Source organism: Falco biarmicus, chromosome 8 (genome assembly GCF_023638135.1).
Source record: "Falco biarmicus isolate bFalBia1 chromosome 8, bFalBia1.pri, whole genome shotgun sequence".
NCBI classification, from domain to species: domain Eukaryota; kingdom Metazoa; phylum Chordata; class Aves; order Falconiformes; family Falconidae; genus Falco; species Falco biarmicus.
Window position 1 is genome coordinate 5,148,557 of NC_079295.1, and position 26,963 is coordinate 5,175,519.

Genomic DNA, 26,963 nt, shown 5'->3' on the forward strand with positions numbered 1-26,963 from the left:
CCTTTGTCGTGGAAAGACCCATAGCCTGAATATCTGCTGTTACCAAAGGTATGTGCAATCTCGGAATGTAGGCCTCCCACCTCCCGCCCACCCCCCCACCCTCCCCAGGTTTAAAAAAAAAAAAAAAAAAAAAATCATACAGCTGCAAACGAGTAAAAAAAAAAATTGCTTCCAGCTTATTGAGACTGAAATGGCCTGTTGGACTATAAACTGAAATATCATTCTAGAGATAACCAACTGGTCGTGACACGAAGTACTGTATTTACAACTCAAAAATGTAACTGTTATATACTTTAATTTATAGCAAATTTAATACATTAGTGTTTACAAAATAAATTCTGGACTCAACTGAAACAGCGTGCTGCTTAGCAAGTTCTTTTTTCCTTCCTCTCACTTTAATCGAAGAGACCAGCAAGCTTAAGAGCTTCTTCTGTGATCCACACACTATTTTTGATCATGCCAGATGTTGAAAATCAGAACGTTTCCTGCATCTCTAGTCTCGTTGCTTGGTACCTTCTATCACTCAAGCTGTACAGTTCGAACCTTAAGCTGTCCTTTAACAAGTTCCAGACACGTCTCGTGAAAGCTGCTCAGATACTAACCAGGGCACTGGCTAACGTTACAAACTCAAGAAGTATCGTATCCGTATTACTAGCTCACACAACAGGAAAGAGGAAATATAACTACACATTCAATCTCTTATTTCTAAGAGCAAAGCTGCAAACTCCATTGCTTAAAGTAAGATACTTCAGTAAGTGAAACAGTACCATACAGTTCAAGAAACACTTTTTCTTTTTAAAAAAAACCAAACATCTTAATAGTATAAAAAGTTGTTTACTGGTGTTTCTACTATAAAGCTTTGTTCCACAAATCAAAAGTGATAAAATAATTAGATATGTTTACAGTGATAAGAGACTGCAGTGTAGACATTTCAGCTCACATTTTGCTGACCGTTTCAGTACGACACAGACTGTGACTGAATCGTTAATACAGATCTATGACACAGAGCAAACTGCAGACATGAAGTGCACACCTGAATATGGAAGTTTACCCACTGGCACGGTAACTTACTCTCTTCAGCCCTCCCTTTCCCCTCCAGAACACGTTGTAGGCAAAAACTGTATTCAGAAACTGAGGCATGTAACTATTTTGACTGCAGGAAAGCAACTCTTATTGAGGGAGTTGCGCAGAGGAAAAAACAGATGCACACAAACACACCACAGTAAACTCCGAAGTTACATGCCGAGTATTTCTCCTTAGATAAAATGACATCTGCAAAAGTGAAAATGTACAAAAAATAAAAACTGTCAAATAAATAAAGAATACAGATGTTAATTAATCACATATATAAAGAAACGTATTGGCATACTGTATGCAGTATACGGTATATTCATAGAATTATGTGGGCTGGACAGCACTTAATAAGGAGTCACACGCTGAAGACGTAACTCCTTGTCTCTCTCCTCCAAAAGATCTTACAGTTTCTGGGTATCAGGTGCACCCTTTCACACCAACGCATAAATCCTGCAGCGTATTTCATCTTTACCACACCTAGGATGCATGTTTGGGTTTAGTTTTCAAAGGTCCACAGAGAAGTCCAAAAGAGTTGTAACGGTCTGAATCACAATTTTTGCAGCCCTGTCCATGCTACTTGGTCTCTTGGGTTTCCTACCAAATGAGATTTTACTAATTGTACGGTATATCAAACCAGTTTTTCCCCAACGAAATGGGAGCCAATCATATGGACTCTTCCATACTCTAACTGGCATTTCCTACACTCCGAACTGTAGGTAGGTATTATGCTGTAAGTGTGTTACACAAAGGCTGCGGAAACCATTGAAAGTGATGTAACAATAGTTAAGTATCAAGTATGTCCGCTATAATACAGAGTCAGGGTCTAGGTCTATCAAATGCTATTATCCACGTAACATTTTAAACCATGAAATATTTTATGTGTTTTCCTTTTTTCTACAAATATTGTCGCAAACTCGCTGTTAATTGTGTCACGAGGTTCGCATTCCTAATTCTCCAATGATTTTTAATTCAAATGTTTAACAACCATATCTACGCTAGGTACACTTAAAGAAGACATTGAAATTTCAAGTAAAATGAACTGTAGCCACATCTACTGGACTCAATACACGTCCCGACATCTAGATTTACTTTGATAAGTTATACAAATACATAATACATTCTTAAATAATGAAGACCCACAATATTAATTTGTGAATCTTCCCACATTATAAAACCACTTTTACAGGAATGTTTATCCACCTGTATTACTGTTTTAGTTTGCAGTGTCTCTTGCTTTCCTGTTTCCACAGATTACTGTACCAGTTCTTAGGCTTTGGCTATTGAAATCTCTTATTTGAATGAGGCAACACTGGTTATTAAGGCTGGTTGTTTGTTTGTTTTTTTGTTTTTTTTCTCTTGTGAAGTTTCATTCTTTACTATGACACCATTTTTCCAGAGCAGAATGACTATCTTGTGTCTTCAGGTTCTGTTTTTATGACCTTTCTTTCGATGTTAAAAGCCGAATGAGGAAAATCCTTTAAAATACCAAGGCCTTCTGCATTAAGAAAGAAAGAAAGAAAGAAAAAAAAGATGTTAAAAAGACTGCTTGGAAAGAAATATATTCTATTCTTAATTCAAGGAAAAGGTCCATGAACCATATGGATACTGACAGTTGAAGGAATAAATTCTGCTGCCTCCTACTGGGCTTTAACCCACCTGGGTTAGAACCACCTCAGTTACACTGTGGTGATGACCAAGAAATCACACAGATTTACTTCAGTTCTCTCGGCGAGCAGGGCTTAGGGGAGATGCACTCTTCACTTGCATTTTGGAAGGGAAGCGGTAAAAATCCCCGACTAGAAACCTCACCAAGTGAACTATCACTGGGATTGGGACAAACTGCAAAAAGAGTGAGCTCAAGCAATATACCAAAGAGGAAGATGGAAGATTCTGCCCAGCTTTCAAAACAACTACTTTTGCATCTTGCCTTTAAAATAACGACTTTCCCACTGCGTCTTCCAAATGCAGGTGGGATTTTATTATTATTCCTAAAGTCGAGCGAGTCTGAGGCTTTATCTCAGTGCACCAAGTACTAAACTGAAACCACCCATACAGATTTCACACAGGGTTCCTGCTGCCTTCTAGCCAACTTAGAACGAGTTTCTCCCAATGCCAGAGGTAAACGACAAGATTGCCAGTGAGCAAAGTCAGCGAATGGGAAACCCAGTTCAAAAGACTTACTGCACGACTTGGTTCTCTGTACAGAAACAGTGCTAGGTCCTTATAAACCAGAATAAAAAAAATCTTTTTGTAAAAATTCCAATTCCTTTACACAGAGTGAAGCCGTGCTATAATCAAACCGTATTACAATGGCAGCAACCAAAGTATTTAACAGCAGTAGTTTGGACCAATACAGCTCTCCGAGGCCAGGCACGTGCCTGAACTTGCTCATCCGAACCTAGTTACTGCATCCTTCTAAGCTCTTCCTACATAATATTCGATCCCATTCTAGATTAGCAGGTAACACTCCTCTTGAACTTTTGTAAAAGCCTTGATTAAAACGTTACACACAAAGCACGCCAGGCTGAGCCACTACTCCCTTCTTCATTCAGACACATCACCTATCGGTAAGTTCATCACCGGTTTTGTAAGAAAAGGTGGGTAATTTACAAGGGACAGCACTAACCCGAGGACTGGGACTTTGCCTCACCACCGGGATAAAGCCGGATCAAATCACTGCACAGGGGTTTTCCAACATGCTGCTCTCCATCGAGTGAAATGTGCTGCAACTGTCTACTTGGCAGATTTGACATTCGGAGATTCAGCGGTCTTTCACCTGGAAGTCATTCACAGTGAAACATTGATGCATTAAAAGCAAAGCAATATTAAAAAACAGGTAGAGACTTAAGGACAGACTAGTTCTATCAGTAAAAGTGCACCCTGAATTCCAGCTGCTCAGGGAAGATTTCTAGCAAAACAAGGCTTATGTAAGTATGCCACTTGGCAGACTATTCCACAGGCACAGCTAGAAAGGGACACTCAGCCATAACAAAAAAAAAAAAAGTTAGAAAATAGAACTCTTATTCTGCTCAAAACCCACTTTGAGTTCCTAAAAATTCCCACTCCCCCTGCACAACCCCTTTGAGATCCTAAAAATTCCCACTCCCCCTGCACAATGGAGAAATGGCATAAAGGAGCCTGCACTATCAGAGAGCTGGATCTACACACATCATTCTTCCTGTATACTTGCATACACCGTTGCTTGACCAACACACACAAACGAAAGCCTACATTTTAACACTTACATCTATTCTCTTAGTCGCTCCCCTCTACTGCTTCTCTTCCCCTTAAACAAACTAGCTCTTAAAAAAGCAGACACAAGAACTTCTGGTCATATGTCTTGTGTTTAACATTTTGCCTCATTTCACAACAGTAAAAAAATAATAAATAAAATCCAAACAGAAAGCGTTCAAACAAAACAAACACTCTTAAAATTAACTCAAGCTAAGGAATAGCCAGTTGGTAAATCAGAGATAACCGCAAAACTGTAAGCTTTTTGAAGAATAACAAGCTACTAAGAACATAATTAGAATCTGCTTAGTTCTAAGTAATTTGCATAGCCAGCTCCTCAGGTTTTCTTCCTAGACTGCACAAACAGGTAAACAGAAAGGGGTAGCAACTACATTATTTGCTTTACTTTCATTTCCGCAGAGCAGAAACACAAATGAAATGCAACATTCTGCTCTATTTTCACAACTCGGGACAAAGCTAGACCCAGGTTCTGCCCTCTTCTTCCCTTCCCACGTTACCCATCGGGAAAGCAGTTTGCCCAGCCAGATTAGTGTAACAGAGCAGAATCTGACTGTACATCTGATTGCATTATTTTGACTGCAAGCACTTCAGGGCAGAGATCTTGTCTTGTCCGCTCAGCCCTCAGCGTTCTATACTAGATAAATAATACCACTGACACAGGTTGCATAACATCAAATGTATTTGCTAGCAGCAACGCCGTGCCTGGAAGGTACCATACCTTGTCCATCAGCATTATCTAATGACATGCCATTGGGGCTGTGCTCTTCGGAGTTTTGTCTGTAACACCCTGTGGAAAGACGTCTCTCTAATGCCGCCTGGTTGCAAAGAAACTCCATCTGTTTTGCCATCACCTTTTCTGACTGCAAATAAAGCAAAAAAAATTTCTCTACATATACATACATATAGTGAGTCAAAACACGAGGGAAAAAAAACGGTATCAGATAAGACTAACAGCCTAGATAGAGGGTTTTGTTGACTCATATGTACAGATGTGTGCTTTACGGTTTCTTCAAAACTATCAAGCAAACAAAATATTTTTGCACCCATAAAGATTTTCATACTGTACATGTGAGTCACTCAAGAATACTTAAAATGCAAGCTGTTGCAGTTCATCCACACGGAAACGTAACGTTAAAATTCTGTTCTTCAAAAACACATAAAAATCGCTTTCTGCACTTTAGGACTGCAGGTTACGTGAAAAGAATCTCAAGGAAAGCAGAAAATGATGTCTTAATTATCCAGTTATCTCTGTTCAAATACATGTCTTCACAAAGTATTCCAAGAGCAATGGCAACATCTGCTAAAAACTTATGCCAAGATTTTAACAGACATCTTGGAATCTTTATTTTAGGAAACAGCACTACACAAGCTTAAAAATCTGCCATTCTGAAAGTGTAGGACGACAGTATGTTTGTGGGGGAAAAAGGTGTGAAATGTCTGTCTAGAAGAAGAACAAGACCTATACACCTCTAGAGAGTGAAACTAAACAATGCAGTGCAACGTGGGAGGAAATGGCGTCTGAATGTTTGTCATTGACTTTAATGCCAAGAGAATTCTAACTTTCACTATAATCTTGTTCTTAAGAATGTAAATAAGCATCTTGCAAAAAGAAAAAGAAAATCACAAGTCAAGAAAGTTGATTTAGAAGAGCCACAATGAAGAGAAGAACAGAAAGCGTACAAACTTAACATCTACGATTGACAGGAAAAAATTCATTTCTTTCAGGTAATGCTGTAATTGTTTCAGTGAGCACAGAGGGCTATTAATTGCAGAGCACTTCAACTTTTCTTGGGAGGTGATGAAAGTCCTGACTTCCCACGAAAGCCTGCTTACTCAGCATAGTTCAACGATTTACAAATACAATGACAGCGTAACAGACCGGCAAAATCTGAGCTTCTCCAGCACAGCGATGACCCTGAGAAGCAGGGTACTGACACGGCTGATACTTACTTTACTCTGGCTTAGAGCTCCTCAGGTTCTGCAGAAGAACACTGACAGCTCAACCTTGGTCTTGTGAGTCAGGTAAAAAAAAACTATTTTCCAAGCCTCTACTTTCAGGTGGGCTTTAACTTTGCTATTCTGTCACTCCTGTTACAACTTTTGAACTGTAGAGTAATTTTTAAAAAGAATCAAAGAGTTCACACTCATGTCATCTTTGTTAATTAGGATAAAACCAGAATTTTGAACTGCAATGTTTCTGATAACCATAGAAAAACCCTGCAGAGCCACAGACACATTTAAGCCTAAACTAAATCTCTAGCCCACTGTTGGTGGGTCACTAGCAGTGACCAATGAAAACCTTAAAGCGTATACAAGATGAAAATAAGCTTGCAAAAATCTAGTTCATGTAGTTATTGTGCAACATCAGAACATGTAGCATAATTGCTTTTTGACATATCACAATGAACAGATTTGTACGACTGTACACTACTTTGCAATAGAAGAAGGTAAAAGACAGGGTAACACATCCAGTCTCAGAAAACAGGAGTGTAACTCCTAAATGTAATCTCTTACGTGAAAATTCGGTGATTACATTTGCCCAAATTGGCTATACAAAATAAATTTGCTGCAACTTAGCATGAAATCCCTCCTTGGCAACAACTGGCAGTAGGAGATGCGTATTTTGCCTCAAGGCTGGGATACACTACAGAAAAGACAAAGAAAGAATTGGAAACCTGTCTTCATTTATAAAAAGCTTCCTGGATATACTCGAACACACTGCACTTCCACCAGGCTAGATGTTATTTAGAAAGGCCATCTATCCTATTAGGTCCAGAGGTTCAATGTTTCCTAAAAATATTGGCCTTTCTTCTTCTAAGAAACGTCAGAACTGAAGACTCCAAGATCTCCTACTCTATTTCTCTAGACTCAGCAATTTGAACTTTCCATTTATAGCTAATAACGCAAGCAACACAGCACATACTGTACCAATAGTACCCTACTTGCTCCCAACAGGCAACTGTGTGTTTCAAGCATACTACACTAGATCTTAACTCCTTGGAACTAACAAGGGTAAAGCTGTAGCACTGTGTCAGAACAGTTTCAGAAGGTAAACCCAAATTAAGAGTGAGGCAATCACAGCTAAGCTGGGTAGCCTTTGAAAATTTACGGCAATTACTGTAGTCATCAAAACAATACACTGGCATCAATGTACAAAGATACGGCCTGTATTATTCACAGTACTAGGTTTACCTGGGAATTAAGAGCTGTTGAGTCTTCACTCTTTCCTTTAGCTAAAGCAAGTGGCATTTTGTCTTGCTGATAGAGTGCCTGGACCGTGTCCTGGAAATCAGGATAACCATCCTATTGCGCATAAGAAGAAAGCAAACACCAAGAGGGACATGTTACTGTTTTTTCTTCACCCTCCCGGTATACTCAAAAGAAAAAAAAAAAAACAACCCACCACCAAAAACAACAGAATAACACATTCCTGAAATTCTGTGAAAATCCTGGACTGCGATTTACCTGTTCGTGCTATCCGCTTCATTTAAGTTTGTGCATAAAACACACACAGCCACTCTACAACAACTGCTGTATGTCTAAAACGGCATACACAGGCAATCACATCTCATCTCTCACAGCTGCAGGTGCATCCAGACTACTGTTGTCACTGACGTTATACATTCAGCCTTGCCAGGCAGATTTAGGCCTGTGGTTTCTGTCACTCATTACATACAGCAGTTCTGGAGATTTTTATGAAATCAAGTTTATATGTACTTGAGAATAAGCTGCAGAAGTTGGATATACTAACCTTGAGAAACTGAGCAAAGCCTCCCGAAATGCAACATATTTCACACAGAAGCTATACTAGTGTCACAAAATGAAATGCCATCACTTCACAAGTAGGGTAGCAAAGACTTTATATACTATGGGAAATCACTATTCAATAATTCTTTCAATCTTAAATGCTTATGACAGGCAAATCTCTTTTGCAGCTTGCATATGTACCAATAAAGCAAATGAAGTTGCTGTGAAAGCCTGCCAGGCTCCATTAGAATAAATTAATCAACGAAGCAAAGGTTCAAGATAAGAAGTTTATCCTGCTCGGCATTATAAAAGGAAAGCTCATGGAAAATAGAGGAACATCCAGTAACGTTTACAAAGCACAATACAGGTGACACTGTTAAAATGTGAGAAGAAGCTAGAGATCTTGGGACAGACCCAAGCCTGGTAACAGTGGCATCTGTCACTGAGGATCTGTAGACCCAGATACCAAAAGTATACAAAAATACACCAAATTAGGTATACTTTCCTTGTGGATTCTACAGGCACGTGCATGTAAATATCAACTTCTTTTTTTTTTTTTTTTTTTTTAAGTAGCTGGACAAATGGATTACAGTCCAAGAAGAAGAAAAGCGACCTTTCAGAAAAAACACAGGAAAAGGACTACAAGGTCCATGCTGTTGGCAGGCTGCCCGCTGACCTGCAGAGTGGTGGTCAGACCCACGTCGGCTAGCCAGACCCTCAGTGCAACGTAACGCCAATAAAGCTATTCTTTATGCTCAGGAAAGGAAAAGAAAAATAAAAAATAAAATATCTGTCTGAACACTGCATATTGCTTTTATCCACCCAACATACTCCCTCAGGGAAAAATATAAAGGTGATAGGTATGTAAAATTTCCAATTGCCACAAAACCTCATCCACTAGAAACAAAGGCTTTGCAGTGTATTTCCATGAGCACTGACCATCTTCATAGCTAGACGTGAATATGTTTGGGAGAGGAGAATGATTATGTGTAGGAAGATGAGAAACTGAACACACAAAACCCCATCACTCAGGATCCTATTTTTGCAACAAAACAGGTAACGCTGCTCTTTATAATGTATCTTGATCGCTTGCCAACACAAATCCAAAGGCTGTTTCCTAAAAGCAGGGCTGGCTGCCCACTGCCACTGGCTGCCGTGACTGTCACCTGTCAGTCACGCAGCTGACTCTCAGATGACAACGCAGCACTGGATCAACTTCCCAGAGCCCTTCCCCACCCCTGGCTGCTCTTCTCCCTGCCGCCCCATCGGTAAGAGCTGCCAGGGGAGCTGGCTGGGCCAGACGACCACCTACTCTGCCTCACCGTCACCTTTGCCTGGAGGTTCCTCTTCCCTCTGCAGCCAGGAGGGCCTGCTGCATGCAGTGCAGCATTTTTGTTTTGCCATGCTGCTGCTCAGTTGTTTTTCAAGCTGCTTGGTGCAGCAGATGTTCTCAGTCCCACATGTGCTTTTTCGCTCCCTCTAATGACATTTTTTCTATGCAAACAGTAGCTTCTACTGGTTTTGCTGTTTTTGTGAAAAAGACGAATCCCACACTTCAACTGGTTTTCTTTTCAACCTTCACAGCCATGGTGCAGGTGGGCCTTTTCTCTCCTCTCCCTCCATCCGTGCCAGCACCAAGGGAAGACATGTCCTCACAGCCTCTGCTCAGGTCTCCCTGCCCGTGCCCCCTGACTCCCATGGAGCTTTGTGAAATAAGCTTTTGCAAGCCCTCCCCATCCCTCTTGTTCAGCCCAACGAAGACACTGACACGTGGAACAATTCCTTCATGCCACAGACAGCAAGAATATTTTTAAACTTTCTTCCTCTGCTCTCTTGGCTGTTCGCACTGCCTGAAGGGGAACCTCGTCAACCCCAACGCAAAGCAGCAGCAGCGACGACCAGCCTCTCCTGCCGTGACTTCTGCATGATATACCCGTGACTTGTTCTGCTTTCTAAGCTGGTGCCACAACAGCTCACGGCTATGAGTGGTGCTGGTACTGAGTCACAGAAGATGGCAAAACAAGGGGTGCCCCTGCCCCCCAACACCTACGCAGGAGAGATCCTTGCTCTGCAGGAGGATGTGCCATTTCTAGCCCCTTTTGCCTGTCCTGCTCTTTGTCCAGAGCAGATTTAGGAGCTACAAACCCTTTTTCCTCATCTGCTTCCAAACCCCAATTCATTCCATTCCCTTTTTCACTCCCTCCACACCTCCAGTCTGTCATTTGCCTGGAATTTTTTCCCCTTCCCCTCTCTATACTTCACTCCCACAGCTCACCCACCCACTCAACGAATAAGAGGGGGAGAGCTCGCAGGGGAAGAGAAAGGCTTTTACAGGTAATTTGATGTAATTCATGGCATATTGTTTCTTTGTAATGCTTGTGTGAGTTTCATATTCATGAAGAGGATAAATTTACAATGGTGGCTGCAAGCCGGCAATGTTGCAGCTTGCACACACAGCTCTGCTAGCTTTGCTCAAGGATGACCTTCAGAGTCTCCCTGGGTTTTTTTCATGTGTTTTTATATTTCAGGAAATTAACTCATCTTTTTTTTTTTTTTTTTTTTTTTTTAAAGTAATCTTTTACACTAGGCAAACAGTGTGTGAAGTCTTTCCAAATTCAAGCACTAGTATTTTAAACCACGCTGTGCGGAGACATTAATGACTAATGGGTAAAGGAATGGTGAATCAAAACACAGAGTTTAGCCTTAAAACAAGAGTGGCAAAATGACCTTTACCACAGAAAAAAGAAAAAAAGAAAAAAAGACGACAGAGCTACTTAGAATGACAACAAAAAAAAAATAGATCACCCAGCTTCAGATCCTCTGCATGTTATTAGCATGAGCTAACAGAGCCACAACGAAGCATTACAACTTTAAAAACAGGATAAGGAATTCTTATCCAGAGCAGAAGGAAAAATCTGCAGCATTTGCTACCATTTCCATTTTTACCTCCAGCTTTCTAAAAACAAACAAAACACCCCACCCCCAAAATCCCCAAAGATACTACTAAAAAAAGGACTTTTTCCTAGTATTTTCAAAACGCAAGCCCCAAGAACCTGAAACACCACATGTAAAAGTGATCTACTATGGAATACTGCATGTTTTTAAAATGTCTTTGAAGAAAAGTCCGTGATTTCCAGTGTACCTCAGAATCACAATGCACTGAAGTAATGCTTTACTCCTTAGAAGGCTCCGTTTGTAAGGAAAAAGACATTTATGCTGATAACAACACTGGTTGCTTCATAATTAATAATGCTATGCTATCAAATGAAAGATTATTTCATTTAGTTTCAATTTCATGTTTTTGAAAAAAAGCCCTACTTCTGAAATAAGTCATTTGTACAGTTAGGACATGACATCTTCACAAGCATTTTAAAATACGACTGGACTGGCCATTTTAGATAAAAAGAAAACCAAGTAAACAAATTTTCTCAGAATTACTGAACTAAGAAGCATCTAGAGAAAGCAGGCCTTGAGACTCTTACGATTTCACCATGCAGAAAAGGAGAATGCACATTCCCTAAGGCTGCCCAAGTTTCCTGCTCCCCGAAAAACCTAGTTTCTGCCCACATTCTTCAAGATTTTAATTTTACTTTTTTTTTTTTAATGAAGATCCTGTGGAAAAAACCACCTCCCTTGCAGTGTGTCATTTTAGATACTTGCTCATCATCACTTATTACTGAATGAAGGAAAAACTTCCTAATGCGGAAATCTAATCATCAGTGAAATACTATTTTGAGCAGAGGAGCGGCAGCTGCCCGCTAACTCTTACAAATCAGGACCAGACTGGACAAAAGAGGGGGGACTCAAGCAACCACCCTGCCATGTGCTGGTCAAGGCAGATAATGGTGAAAGTGGATAAAATCGTTTAACGCAGCTTTTCCCCGCCCTTTTTTGCAGATCAGAAAACAAGCATAGGTCAAAGCAAATCAAATCCTAACACATGTAAATGACATTACTGACTTATCAAAGCTATGCATTTTGTATTATATAAACTCAAACAACAACTGCATGCAGACTGATAGAACTTAATAAATAAATAAAAAAGATGAACTCCTCTAGACCTGTTCATAATTGGCTTTTCAAAACTGACTGCTCTCACCGGGGTTTGCTTCAACAGGAAAAACCTTCGTACAGGTAACAAAGTGTCACACTACTGAAAAAAATGAAAGCCTTACATTTGGTGCATCATTTACCCCAGGATGAGTTACATATGAGAAATGCATTCCAGAATATGCTGCAGCTTTCCTTTACAGTTCAAGAATATATCACATATCTGTGTCACATACAAATCTAGCTCCGGCCTAGCCTACATCCTAATGCATATTTAACCTACACCTTTTGGAGTTGGCCACGCAATAAAAAAAACCCCAAAACCAACAAAACACACAACACTACAGATGAATTAAGACACCCCTGTAGCAGTCAAACAGTAATTTGTTTAAAGAATAAATTAAAAGGGAAGATCTGCCACTCTTATAAGGTACATAGGTATACATACCTACTCTCTCCCTTTTTTTAATTAGAAGTGACTTTTAAAAAGGCTACAGATTTACTTTCTGGCAGTGGTAACTGAAGCAAATGGCAAACTACATGTATGTCGCTCCTGCACACCTAACGAGAAAATCCCAGCATCTCCCTAAGCAATATCCTGTGCAGGTATATACATTAGCCACATATAGATGTGCTTTTTACACAATGTTATTTACAAAAAACTGTAAACTAACATCTACAGGCCCAACTATTTGTGTTGGCATGTATAGCCTTTAGCTAGCTTTTGAATTTTCAATACAACCAGTTTTATAATTTATGCCGTAGTCAGAGATGGCTGGTATTCCACCATCAATCCTTATCCAGAACTCTGGATTCTGGACATGATCAAAAGCTGGCTCAAACAAATTAAGCAGACCCCACCTCACACTGACTTAAAAGCAGGAGGCCTCTTGGGAAGACATTTCCTACAGTGCTCAGGCTTATTCCACCACAGGAAGCCAGTCAGTCCCATTCCTCCCCCTCCTACTCAGAGTGCAAAACACTGCGAGTAACTTTACCATTAAGCAAATCCTACTCTTTACCCCTGCTCCTACAGGTTTCTCCATCAAGCACTTATATTTGCAGAGACAGTGGTGATGTTCTCCCCCTCTCTCTCACACCCATCAACTGTCTGTCAAATGTTTTTCTGACAAATTTCCTTAAGACATATCCCTTCAAACCCAAAGTGAATTTTAGCACGCATAGGTCAAAATACAGTACCTCTAACTTGATTCTCTTTGGCGACAGCTCATCCCTTTCTCCACATTTAGATCTAGAAGAGAAGACACGGTACGTTATCAGTAAACAGCACGTTAACCCTGACCATCAGAAATAATAATGAAAAGAGTCAAGGGGGAAAAAAAATAATCAGGTGAGAACAAGTGAGGTGCACAGAAAAAGCTTCCAATTCACTTGGCAGTCAATGTCACACCAGTATAGGAAACACAAGCGCCTTGTGTTGTTTTCAAAAGTGTCAAGATACTCATGGACTCTTCTTCCAAATAGGAAGGAAAATTACCTGAGCACAGAGAATTACAGAAATGCCTCTGACACTGCTTATCACCGTGGAAGAAAGGGGAGCAAAGGAAAACCATAAAAAGCTCCTAGAAGTACAGGAAAATGTATTTTGAAAGGATATCACATTACAGGTGAGGGAGTTAACATTTAAACACAATATGAAGTATCAGGATTTTCAACAATATTTATTAATTCTAAAGGTTTAATTGCATTTAAAAGCTGTTAAGCCTTTGCTACCATTTCATAACAGCAGTTCGCTTAACAGAACAGTAACTGAAACTAGGACTCAGGTTCAGTTCCTTTAAAGCAAGTTTGTAAGCCACTCCCTATGACCTTATCTTTTTTCATTCCCTGGAAACTAATAAGCCAAATCTGTACATGGAACAGAAATTTTTGATACATTGAGCAGCTTTGGCTACTCTGCCTATTTACATTAACATTGAAATGTACAAATGCCTCAAATACTTGGAAATGCCAAACTCCCAGATGCCTCTCAACATGCACTATCCCCACAATTTCTGGAAAACTAGAGTGCAAATGAAAAGGTAATTCAAGACAGCTACATCTTAGCAATTTAAAAGCTTCACGACTCAAATAGCATTTTCCTACCCTCCTCTGAAGAGCACTTTGCTAGCTAAAGAGCAAGAAGAAAGTATCTCTAGTGCTTCAGAAGAAGTGCTATCAGACTGATTAGCTCCCTGAAATTAAAGGTCCTTTGAGTTAATTAAAACCTTACTTGGTAGTCCTGTAAGTATACTTGTATGTAACTTCTCGAGAGATTTGCCGAGCTAGTGCGAAGAGTTCATCTCTCCTGGTCAACAACGCGTTATCTTTTACACACAGCTGGGCGGCTGCTTCATTAACTGTTAGCTGGAAATCAAACACAGAAACAGGGATTCATGATTTTGCATGTTTTCACCCATTGTGCTTGTAAAAGTACCGGTTCTTCGGAAATAATAAAAAATTTCAATTGCATGTAAAAATTACCTATAGTTGTATACTAAACCCTGGAGGGTTTGTTCCATTTATTTATACCCTTACTAAGCCAGGTAAAGCTCTGGGAAAAGAAAAGACAACAAATGTAGTTGGTGCATTTAATGTCCTTTAAAGTAAAACGTTATTGTAAAACTCTCTCAATGTGCACTGCTTGTGCCTCATCCCAGCATTAATTAAATCTCAGTATAAAACAGTAGCTCTGAACGTTCACGGTGTTTGGCTCCCAAAGCCTGGTTTACAGGGAATACTATTTTTATAAACGCAATATGCCCAGGACTTGAGGGGAAAAAAAAAGAAAAAAAGAAAGAAAAAAAAACCCTGACAGTGTGGGTACAGATGGCTTTCCCTGGTGAATACAGCATAAATTCTGTAGAAGGTGATGGTTTAAGAAACGATTAAACTTTTTTTAGCTCTATTTCTCACCCTCGTGTTTGTGAAGACTATCTTCAGACATGAATCAAATGTAACTTGTTTCAAGGATGTTTTCCTGAGCCTGCCAGGACACATTTCTAGTGCCTCTGCTGCTGCTGGCAATAGTTTCGGGGGGGGGGGGGGGGGGGGGGGTAGAAAAAAAACCACCAACCCTCAAGTTAAGGCTCAAAATGGTTTCAGAACACTCTTCAGAAGCCTAAAGGAAGTGGTGATACTGTCATGAATTATACCAGCTTAACAATACTGCTGTCTGAAAAGCCTATGGTCAACACGTATGAACAAACCCCAAAGTTATTAATACAGCAAGACGCTGAAACCGAGATGCTGGAGAGGAGATTCCTCATTCCCTGCTCCTTTCACAGTAAGCAGGGCCTCAAGAGACATGTTCACTTCTTCCTCAGCTGAAGAACAGCCAGTACTTGTAATGAAGCGTAACAGCAGGAGGCCAACAGAATACTACAGGTGTTTTTCCCGAAGTGCCCACAACTCTTCTACCCTTTATTTCTAGAAATTAAGCTGCTTTGAATGGGCTTGGCTTCCTGCAAATGAGCACAGCTGCTTTGCTGCTACTGTCAACAGCATGCTCTGTCTCCGTCTCAGGCTAGTGAATATTTACAAAGCAGCTAGGTTGTCCACAGCAGTCAGCATATTCATGACAGACTGAGATGTGCCACCCCCAGCCCTTCAGCTGGTAGTGCGAAGCACAGCCGCAGTTCAGCACACAGGGCTACGGGGCAGAGGACAGGTCGGACCGCACACGTGGGACCTCAGACACCAAAACCCTGGCTCATACAAGAAGCACTTTTCATGGAAGAGAAAAGAAGGTGAAGCTCAGGACAGACCAGTAGGTCCGCAGTTAAACAGTGCCTCTTGGGAGAAGGCTAAGGAACTCGCTACCGGACCCTGCAAAACGTTAGCTGTGATTTAAATCACCACGGCCAGCAACTCACCCGAAACACTGCACACTCCAGCCCTGAAGGATGGAAGCTGCCATGTGACACCAACAACACGCAACCATGCTGCCCTCTGCCACAGTGCTTGATGTCATCCAAATTAGAAAAAAATATACTTTGCCTAATGCGACACCTGCTCTCCAGGGAGGTTGGAAAAACAGAAACATGTATCAGCAGATCTGGGACTCTCTCACTGGCCTGTACCCATGCAATATTTCTAGTAAAACCTCACACAGAACTGCTGTTCCTAGAATTTCAGAAGCATTTTTTCCTGTGTTTAGCATAAAGGCCTCTGATCTGAGTAGGGCATTTCCTGCGATACCTGAATGCTAATCAGAGTGCAAACATGTCTTTAACAGGCAAACTAGATAAGTTGCCTGATCCTTTAGTCTCTGTACAGACTGGGGAGAGAAAAACAATACAGAGGTCAGATGTACCAGGGTGGGAAGTTCAGGTTTAACCTGTGAAATATCTCCAGATTACTATGTTCCTACAATACAACCTACTGAAATAATAAAACTATTGTCCCTTGGAGAGGAACAGTTGTTCTACAATGTCTATCTTTTAAGAAAAAAAAAGGGGGGTGGGGGGTGGGGGGGGGTGGAGACAAAATTAAAAGATTCATACAATACTGATGAAAAAAATTACCAGCCAAAGCAGACATTGATTTCTGTAGCAGTGATAGCTACTACTTTCCCAAGGATGAATAATATGGTTAATGCTTACAAAATAATTTCAGATGGTTTTTATCCCTCAAAGTGCTAAAAGGTTGCAAAGAGATGAAATGACTGAAAATGCTTTGGGTAGTTGTTGGCAAATGCTGTTTATCCTAATGTATGAGAAAAGCCAAATGTTTATTTGTTTGTTTTTCCTGGTTTCTTCTTTCAGGTCACATCCAGACTTACTGAATTGAAGTGCATCATGGCTTCCTGCCTTTTCAGGAGGCATAATACTGCATATAGAAAGCATTGCATGCCTAAAAATAAAGATTCTGTTTGCTGGAAGCCTTAGTGATATGGAGAAGCACGTAACCATACAGGCTCTACGGAGAGGGATGGGTATATTCACATTTGATGGAGTTCATAGATTCCTCCACTAAAAAACACATAGTTAAATACCAAGCCCTACTGTTTCGGTGAGTCAGCGAAAGAAAAGAAAGAGATCGAGCTAGACAAAATTTATTACTTGCGTTTCTTATTCCTACTTCTCACACTATTAAACAAGATTTTTTTCGGTTTTATAGGCACCTAGACAAGCAGTGAAATACTAACACACAAATTACAAATCTGACTCAAACACGCACAGGTCACCAAGTTCAAGGGCATGCCTTGTACTCATTCCTCCTCCAGTCCAACTTTAAACATAAAGTGCTCTCCGTGCTTGAAAAGCTATGTAATACCGAGACAATGAAATGGATTAAAGACAGCGTATTTATTAGTTTTGGAACACCTCTGAAAGATTCTGCATCAGATCTTATGCTAGATCTGTGCCTTATGCAGATAATCCTACCAAAAGCACCCACTTCCAAACCAGCTCAGTGTCTACAGCTCTCACTGGCCTCTAATGGCTGCTCAAGCCCTCTGAGACACTCCAGTGTTCATACTGAAACACACTCAAACTGAAATTCTCGCTAATTCACCACTAGTAATTCCACCAAGTCTGATTTTAATTTGCATGCAACTCCACTCTGCTTGAGGAGCCAGAGATACTCTGATCTTTACATTAAGAAGCTAACCACTACTTAAGCTTTTTAAATTCATAGTGAAGTTTATTCAGCTGTCCATTGCCAGCTGCAAGGAGAAACCTTGAACTGTGAGGCAGAATGACAGCCTTGGAATGTATTAACACATGCAGAAAGACAGTCTCTGGACAAGCAGAAACTTACCTCCCTGGTTGTTTAAGGTCCTTCCTTCTGAGCAGCAAATTGTTTAAGCCATCAAAAACAAAAATCCATGGAAGTTGAGTTTAAAACAGGCAAACTCTGGTTTAGCAGATTTTAAACCAAAAAACAACCCAAAAAACCAACAACAAAAAACAAAAAAAGGAGTCTCGTTGCTACTATTAGTGTATTCTCTGCTTTAAAATAGAAACTGAGAGAAAACTGTTCAGGACAAAACTTTCTGAAATCTGGCCTCTTTAAGCAAACAGTAAACCAATTATGAGCAAATTCTTCTTGCTTGCATGTGTGCAGTTCCCATCAAGTTCAGCGAGGCCCCACATGCGTAAGTGAGGCATAAGTCAACCACATCCTCCTTTGATCTCGTGCCCTTAATCATAATAGCGATAGAAATATTTCCTAAAGCCAAACCATGCTCTCATTCCATTTTTAAACATGGTTTTATAATGATGTAGTGAAGATCTTTAGTGCAGCATGAAAAAAAATTAACATAGCAGAGCAGTCGTCCTTTCTTCCCGTTCTTTGCTACCCTGCTCCTTCAAATTACCAGCCCACTATTCGCTCCTCCAGCTTCATAGAGCCGCTCCTGAGCCTAACCACATGCCCAACAAAAGCTGCCCCCAGCGCCCACCTCCCATTACGCTGCTGGATGCCAGGAAACGATCTTGCTAGAAGTCCGCCCAGATTTCAGAGTGTTTTCTGCAGCCACTACCCCAGGAAGAGATTGTGAAAGCACCTTGACTGCCTCCATCCTCAGCTGGGGAGAACCCCCTTTCTCCGAATCCTGACTCTGCAGCAATGTACACAGGGCATCTACACAATTAATCCGTTCAAATCCTGCCTCTGTGTCATATGCAACTTGTTCTGCTAAAGGAGAGACTTCCGCATGGTCAGGGGTGTCGGACGAGATCTGTTCCTGCACACTGGATGAATTCATAGATTCTAAGAGTACAACATAAAGCCACAAGGCATGTAAGTGAAAGCTGCACAACTAAAACTGTGTGGTAGAAGTGAGGCTGACTACTGACAAGTTCCCTTGGAAGCGTCTCCCCAGTCTGCAGTAAAAGCCCTTGTGAAGTCACTGCTGGTGATGTGCAGTTGCCTTATAAATGTAAATACATAAACAAAAATGTAAAGAAATACGCCTTGTTTCCTTCTGCCCTTCTCCTCTGAAGCATAAAGAGAACCTAGTCTTATGCTATGGATCACACACCTACAAAACTTCTTCTTGAAGCGAAAAAAGGCTAAAGCCAGTACAGTTTTTTTGGCACTCCTGTAACATAAACATTGCCTTTCCTTTTGGGAACTAAGCCTTACATGCCAAATTTTAAATCCAACTGAAATTTTGCAATCACTGTTAACTGTGAAAATGCTGATGCAGCATTCATATCAACAGTGTCTTGGCACTGCTTTGAATTAATGTTTGTTCTCCTCTTGTACTGTACTTTGGCACTGGGGAACTATTCCCCACACAGACACACCTATTGTGTTACAACATACGCGCTGCGAGCTTCAAGAACACCAGAAGAGAAGGAGGCCTGCATGGACTTTCAAGGACAAGAGGGAAGAGATGCTCCACAGGTATTAAAGGACAAACCTTTAAATTACAGCCACCCATCAATACTGGAGACAGTCCTTTCCCTTCCTCCTCACACAGTCTGCACTTCACTTGACTGGCTTAAGACCACTGCGCCCAAAAAAACCCACAGGCTGTATAACTAAGCGTCACCCCAATTCAAGCACACAGAAATCCCACCCGCACCCACCTCCCAAGGTTTAGGGACCTCATCAGCAGATTCCTTTTTACCTCAAGGGCACAAGCTACAGAGCAGGGTCTCAAGGTGAGGGAAGACAGCAGAGGGTAGTAGCCAAGCAAGGCGATCCTGTTACCAGACACAAGCGATTTTAGTTACTGATCTTCCAACCAACCAGTCTACTCTCAAAGCTGCAAGGGAATATCAAGACAGGACTGCTTTAAAAACATGCCAAATGCTTAGAATCCCAAGGGCCACGCTCAGTGCAATAGTGGTTTGCTATTTCGGTACCAAACTGTTTAAACCCTCTGTCTTGACAGGCTGCACCAGTGACCAAGCAGTCTGATGACACCGAGCTGAAGTCATCAGCGCACGCATGCACACGCCCACCCAAGAAAGGGTACTCCTACTGCACCAGAGATTTCTATCTCGGGGCAGGACGGCCTACGGCTCCTGTAAGACACGACTCTCGACACCCAGCGAGAAGCTCCCATACAAAAAGCACACCCTGTGAAAAGCGTCTCATAAAAGGCATAGGAATAGGGGAGGAAGCCCACAGTCGCTCAAGGTATTTTTACCTCGTGGAGGGTGAGATGCTTGCCATCCTTTCTTTTCGAGTCAAACCTGCCATATATTGCACTGTACTTCCTGATCTCCTCCTCTTTGTGAGGGTCCTCGTCACTCATCTCAAAGATGTGACCAATCATCTTTGCCAGTTTCTTATTTGTTTTCAGTAACTCCTTGACTTCATTCGAGTCACTTTTGGGCAGGGAGGGAACCATACGTTCTACGCATTCAGCAACTGACAGAGCAGCGGCGGCATCCAGGGTCTCACTGTTTTCCTTTGGTGAAGCTGGAGAGCCAAGGTCAGCTGGGGAAAGACTATGTTCGCTTTCTGTGGTGTGGTGCCCCTGCCAAAGTCTCGGTTCACTGCCACTCTGCAGCGCTAAGTTCCCCACCACATCGGATTTGCTTGCGCCCACGCTTTGCACGCACGTTGTGGCAGCACATTTTGGAATCTTCAGGTGAGGCTCTCTGGTGCTGCTGTTCCTTTCGTAACTGCTGCAGGATATCCCCAGCCATGCAGGAGACCCTTCTGGCAGCTTATATATTGGAATGCTGCTGACCGGTAATGAGGTGAGAGGCTGGTTAAAAAGACCAGGGTTTGTGACCCAGTCCCTCAAGGCCTTCTGCAGCCTTCGGACATGAAGTGGCTTGCTAGCCATGCCTACGAGAGCCATTATCTCCAAAAACTCCTCTTCACCTGCTTCACAGAGCTGCTGGACATCATCACCACCCTGCTGAATGAAGGCATCAAAGTAGAATAAGAGATTTGCTTTTTGTAGTATTCGATACAGCTGCAGTTCCCCAAGGGTTCTGGGCAGAGCTGACGCCATCACGGATGACAGAACCTGCAAACAGTAAAAAGAGAGAAGATGAGCACTGGCACACCAATGTCCAGATGCATTCCCCCTACCACCCATCCTTCCGTAAGGCTGTCAACTCAGAGGAAGGATTTCTTTCTCTCATTATAAGAGCATGCATGGAAAAGAAAAAAGGGGTGAAAGTTCTTTTTTTTTTTTTTGACTAGTTAACTTAATGGAAACATTTGTGAAAAAAAAAACAAAACCAACAAATCGGCAGATAGTTGCAAAGCACCTACAAAAAAGATGATTCAAACACGAAGCCAGCTTGTTTTCAGCGTTCCCCCTTCATGTTTGCTCCCAAGAATGTCATTCAATATTGCTCACTGCTTCTACTTGACTCTTTTATAATCTTCAGATCAAGATCACAGAACACTCTGAAGAATCACTGAATACTTGATCCCCTGAAGAAGAAAAAAAAAAAAAAACCAAAAAAAAAGCTCATCAGTTTTGATTCTTCTTAATTCTCCAGTCATTTAACCCCATAGCAAGGTGGAGGACTGGAAAAGGAAAGCAAAGAAGGAGAGTGCTTCGTAGAACCGCAGAGGATTAATGAGGCTGGATCAGTAAAAGGGTGTTTCAGAACCAAGTGATCTTAATTATGGAAGCAACATCCACAGGCAAAGCACAAATACTGATAGGTTCCAACACATGCAGTTTAAAAATGTTATTCTGAATTCACCTACCCATTCCATTTGCTAACAGCCCTGCATGTCACTGATATACATGACATGAAATACCATCCAGCAATACAGCACAGCAATTGAGCTCTAAGGGCTCCCAACAGGCAAACTGCAGCGGTATTCTACCCTTACGGCTGCAGAAGAAAACACTTCCACAAGTTTCAACTTCATAAAACCCATTATCCACAGTTATCCTGCAAATAATAAACTCTCCAGAGAATTCTAAGATCTCACACACACACCTCTTCACTCTACGATGGCTTTTGCAACTACAAGTGGACAATTTCCAGTATTACTGTATTAAGCTAAACCATCAATCAATAACGTCAAAAGCACGTAATTTATAGTTGGTCGGGAAAGTAACAGAACTAAAACATGGAGCTGGTCCACTAACATTACTCAGACTCTACTACCACACCGCACTTCAAAAAACACACAGTAGTAACCTAAAAATCAGCACTTACAGAACCATTTGCACACACTGGGGGCAAAACTGTTCTAGTAACATGCAACCCCATCCCCAAACCTGCCATGCAGGAAATTATTTTTACAATACACACTTTTGCATATTGGGGTTTTTTACGTGTCTTTTCTTCAGCAACTCAAAATAAACGTACAGATGTAACAAACAGAACTCAGTTTCTATTCAGGAGGCATCTGCTGAAAGATCAGGCTTTTGCTACAAAACTGTGATTAAACTCTCCTAGACAAAAATAAAACACGGAGGCCAACAGCAACTTGACAAAAATGTACGTGGCAGCAACAGGATACCTGCAAACAATGTCTCCGGGAAGAGAGACAGAGCCCTGGAAAAACTAAAAAATACAAAAAAACCCCCACCCAAACCAAAGCCACCAGCTGCACTTATCATTCTTTGTACGCTGCTATTTGTAAAACAGAACGGACAGCAATTGCTGTCTAGATCTCAGCAGCCACCTGAAGGAGCTGCTGGTGAGCTCAAGAGCTAATAAACTGCACACTTTGGAACTCTGGGTGAAACTGGAAACATTTAAGAACTACATATTTTAGAAATACAGTTCAGCTTTCAAAAGTAATAGTTAATTACAGAAAAACAATTAAAGCACTGTCTACACTCAAAGATGGCAGAGGAAGCAAGGAAAATGAGGAAAATCACTCAAGGTAAACCTTAAAACAGTATATAATGCAGTATTTTTAAAATCGTCATTACTTCACGGAATTTCTAGAAAAATCCTCCCATTCCATACGAACTCTGACAAGACAAACAAAACTAACAGCTTACGGTTTAGTGGTGTAAACTGCTCCTACCCTCCCATTTCAAATGATGTTGACTTTCCACCATCAATACCACAAATTAACTTATGTGGCTGTTGAAAGAATACCCGTTTGTTCTGAAAAGTCATTCGTCTTGGTGCAAAATCTACATAAATCTACATAAATGGACTTTGTGCAGAGAGCTAAATTGAATCCTGGGAAGACGGCGGCAGTGAAATTACATGCAGCCCAAGAGCTCCGGGCAAGGCACGGAGCTCATTTTTCCAGCCCACAGGCTGGAAGAGCAGCAACAGTCCACGAGCAACCCTTACCTAGAGGCTGCTAATCAACAAATCTCCTCATGACAGATAAAACTGGATTAATATGTACTACGGAGGCGTCAGCAGTGAGTCCACAGTTCAGGCTGCATTGAGATTTGCATTTAAGGCAAGCCTGAAATCCCTTTTGTTTTGTACTTTAACGACTGATTCCGTTTTCCAAATGTAGTATAGTAACTCCTGAGAAGGCCACACAGATTTTCTATTTATGATTGCTACTGGTTTCTGCAGATAAGGCATTTGCAAACACTCTTTCTTTTAGACCTCTCTTCTCCTCATTAAAGTGAGTTCCTTCTGCACTCACCTCAACAGTATCCCAAGTACTTCTGAAACTTTTACAAGGGGAAGGCTCCCTCCCCTTTCCAAGCCAGCCTCACCAGCCTGCCAGCTACGCTGCTTCGCTGCATTTCCGGACATTACCGGCCTGCTCCAACGGTTCGGCTCAGCTCGCAGCCTACAAAACCAGGAAAGCAGGTAAGCTGGCCAACCTGGAGGAGTAAGGTGAGGCTTGGGAAGAAGACAAGCAACAGATAAGGTTTGCTGAGAAAGCAGCATAGCACTGCCTGAATCAGAAGAGACCGTTAACCCAAAGGACACGGGACGTTGCTACCTATCCAGCTAGAGCTGAGCCTTAGCACACCCACTCAAGTCTCGGCGCCACACAACTTTCGGGTGACCTTTAAGCTTCATCTAAGAGACCTAAAGCACTGCCTTCCCCCACCACTGTTGCTCTCACTTCTCAGTGCAGCAGCAGGGGCCGTGCTTTTGGGGCAAAGGGTGAGCACAAGAAGAAGTTACACAACGAGAAGACACGGGCTGAGCTCCCAACCAGGAGACCTGTGTATGTCTTCCCGCTGGGAAGAGCGCCTCATGTAAGACCCCGGGGTGTTCCCCTTCTTCTACAGCCTGCTCGGTAAACCTTAGGCTTTCTAATCTGCGATCCCAAACGAACCTGGTTCAGGAGTAACAGCCTGGTAACGTCCTCTGGCAAAACCTAAGAAGCTAACCAGAACCATCTGCTGCCTTAGGAGCGAGCAGGCAGATCTTCTACGGTACGGCCAACTGCAAACCCTTTTACGGCAAAAGGTGAGAACGCACAGCTGGCACGGGGAGGTCTGTAGGAATAAATAAACGCAGGATGGCAGCTGAGCTGCTGCTGCTTCTTTGCTTGTCATCCATACCGGTAAGGAGTATGGGAACACACAGGGAAGAGCAGCCGTCTTTTACATTTTTTTCACACAGAGAACAAAGAAGCTAGGAAATTCCCCCTAGCAGACAAAGCTGTTTAAAATACACGCAAGGTCATGTACTGCTATAGCCACGGAAGAACCAGGAAATCACAAGTCAGGTTTTAGCTCAGCCTTTGCAACCCCTAACCATACACCCTGATCTCCCACGTTACCTCATTCCCATCCACAGCCCATCACCGCACACGCCATGCCCTCCTCTCCAAACCCTGGATGTCACCTGAACTCCGACCACACACACAACTCCTAGGAAAAAAGGAAAACAAACCCCACAGGGACGCACCGCAGAGCACTGCTAAATATTTGTAAACAACCAGTGCAGGAATCACAACCTACTCCCGCAACCGGCTCCCTCTATCAAGACAGCTGGAGGTGGCAGCAGCCCAGTTCAGTGGCAGCAGCCCAGTTCGATGTCTAGGCACGGGAAAAAACCCGTTTCTTCCCGGTTCAAAGCCGCACATTTCCCAGGGGTGGCAGGAAGATCCGCGGCTGCAGCAAGCAGGTGGTGGATGTGGGTGAAGCACAGGGAGAAGAAAAACTCGGGAGCCACGGGATGCCAGCACGGGGCAAGGCCCTCACCAGCAGTCTTCCTGCTTTTTAGGGCTGCACTAGAAGTAAAAGCCACCGAGCAACCCTGACTTTTTGAAATTTTTAATTTTTTTTTATTATTATTATTACTTCAGGTGAATTATATTTGAGCTGTCACCAATTAAATTAGGAATACAGGGAGAAAGTGTGAAACATCACATTCCTGTATTTTAGGCAAAAGTGATTATTTCATAATATATCTTGATCACTTTGGGCGTTTTGAAAAGTCTCTGAAGACAAACCGGATTTGGATTCGAGAGCTAGCTGCTTTGCATATTCATTACATTTTTGCAGCGTTTCCAAAGGACTTTTAGCAGAAGAAAATTACATGTAGCTGCAGAAGCGAGACTTCGCAAATTAAATAGTCTTGTCTAGCTCCGAGATGTGCCAAAATACAACCTATTAAGCGAGTTTCACATTCAAATACAGATGCGTATCTCGCCGCAACTAATAAAGAAACTTGAAACGTGCAAAAAACAACCGCGTAAGGATAAAAAGGGAGCCAAGATACCTCACGGTTCCCAGGCCAGCGCGGCCCGGGGGGTGTTCGCCCCGGGGGCCGCCCTGAGGGAACGGGCGCAGCAGGCAGGGCGAGGGGGCTGCGGCCCCGACCCCCGCTGGCCGCCCAGCCCGCCGGCAGCTCCCCCGGGCCGGGCCCGGCACCCCCCGGGAGGCAGCGGCCAGGCGGGGCGGCCTCGGAGCCACCGGGCCCGGCCGGGCCGTCACGTCCCGCCAACGGCCGCGGGGCGGGAGGTCGGGGCGAACCACCGCGCGGGGGACGGCGGGGGGGGGGAGAGGCCGCGGAGGCGCACGGCACCACACTGCCCGGAGGGGGGGGGGGGGCGGCCGGTACCACAGCACCGCTGCCCCCCCCGCCCCGGTACCCCCGCGCAGGGCCGGCGGCCCGCCGCCCGGGAGCCGCCCCCGCCCGGCCCGCCCCGCCGCCTCGCCTCGCCTCCCCTCCCCTCACGGCGGGGACGTCGCTGCACTTTCCGCCCACTCCCCCCTCCCCCGGCCCCGCGCCGGATTTCTCCGGGAATCACCCACGCAGGACCCGCCCGCTCCTTCCGGCCGGCCCCCGCGGGACCGGGCTGCCCCCGCTCCCCGGCCGTCCCGCACGTACTCTGCAGCAGGCTGCCGCCGGCCGCGCGGGGCTCCCCTCGACGCCGTCCCGGGGCCGCCGACTCAGCCCCGCCGAAGTTGCTGCCAGCGCCCCCCCCGCCTGCGCGCCGCCGGCCCAGGCTCCTCCTTTCCCATCGACGGGGCGGGTGAGCGAGCCGGTCCCCGCCGCCGCCTCGCTGCCGCCGCCGCCCCGCCGCCCCGCGCAGCTCGCCTGCCGTGCGCGGAGGCCCGAGCGAGCCGAGCGGCGGGCGGGAGGCAGGGAGGGAGGGCGGGCGGGAGGCAGGGAGGGAGCGGCCTGCAGCGCCCCCGCCCCCCCGGGCCCCGGCCCCGCCGCCGGCCCCCGCCCCGCACACACGCCGCCCCCTCCCGCGCGGTCACATGGGGAGATCCCGCGCGCGATCCGCCGCCCGCCCACGCGCGGCCGCCGCGTGACGCAGCGACTGGCGGGGGCGCCGTCGCGCGGGGGAGGCACGGCAGCGCGCCCCGCCCCCCCCGGCCGCCCCGCACTGGGACACCCCCCGCCCCGGGACACGCACCGGGACCCGCCCTGCGCCGGGATCCCCCCCCCGGCCGCCACGCACCGGGACACGCACCGGGATCCCCCCCGCCCCGGGAACATCCCCCACGGCCGCTCCGCGCCGGGACATGCACTGGGACCCGCTCTGCACCGGGGCCC

At 43.9% G+C, this 26,963-nt stretch overlaps 1 protein-coding gene across 4 annotated transcripts; it reads right to left on the bottom strand.

Moving 5' to 3' along the window:
• Positions 1-278: 278 nt before the first annotated feature.
• On the bottom strand, positions 279-26,588 carry NAB1 (NGFI-A binding protein 1). 4 transcript variants are annotated; one of them, XM_056349320.1, is made up of 9 exons: positions 26,289-26,426; positions 21,316-21,480; positions 20,231-21,064; positions 14,357-14,490; positions 13,324-13,375; positions 7,519-7,629; positions 5,045-5,186; positions 3,701-3,850; positions 279-2,569 (listed from the first exon to the last, which is right to left on the bottom strand). In XM_056349320.1, exons 3-9 carry the CDS (start codon positions 21,047-21,049, stop codon positions 2,481-2,483), a joined length of 1,497 nt encoding a protein of 498 aa, XP_056205295.1. In that variant the 5' UTR covers positions 21,050-21,064; positions 21,316-21,480; positions 26,289-26,426; the 3' UTR covers positions 279-2,480. The 4 variants fall into 4 exon arrangements, with proteins under 4 accessions (XP_056205295.1, XP_056205294.1, XP_056205293.1 ...); XM_056349319.1 differs by lacking the exon at positions 21,316-21,480 and having other exon boundaries at positions 3,725-3,850; positions 26,289-26,588; XM_056349318.1 differs by lacking the exon at positions 21,316-21,480 and having other exon boundaries at positions 26,289-26,587.
• Positions 26,589-26,963: the final 375 nt, after the last annotated feature.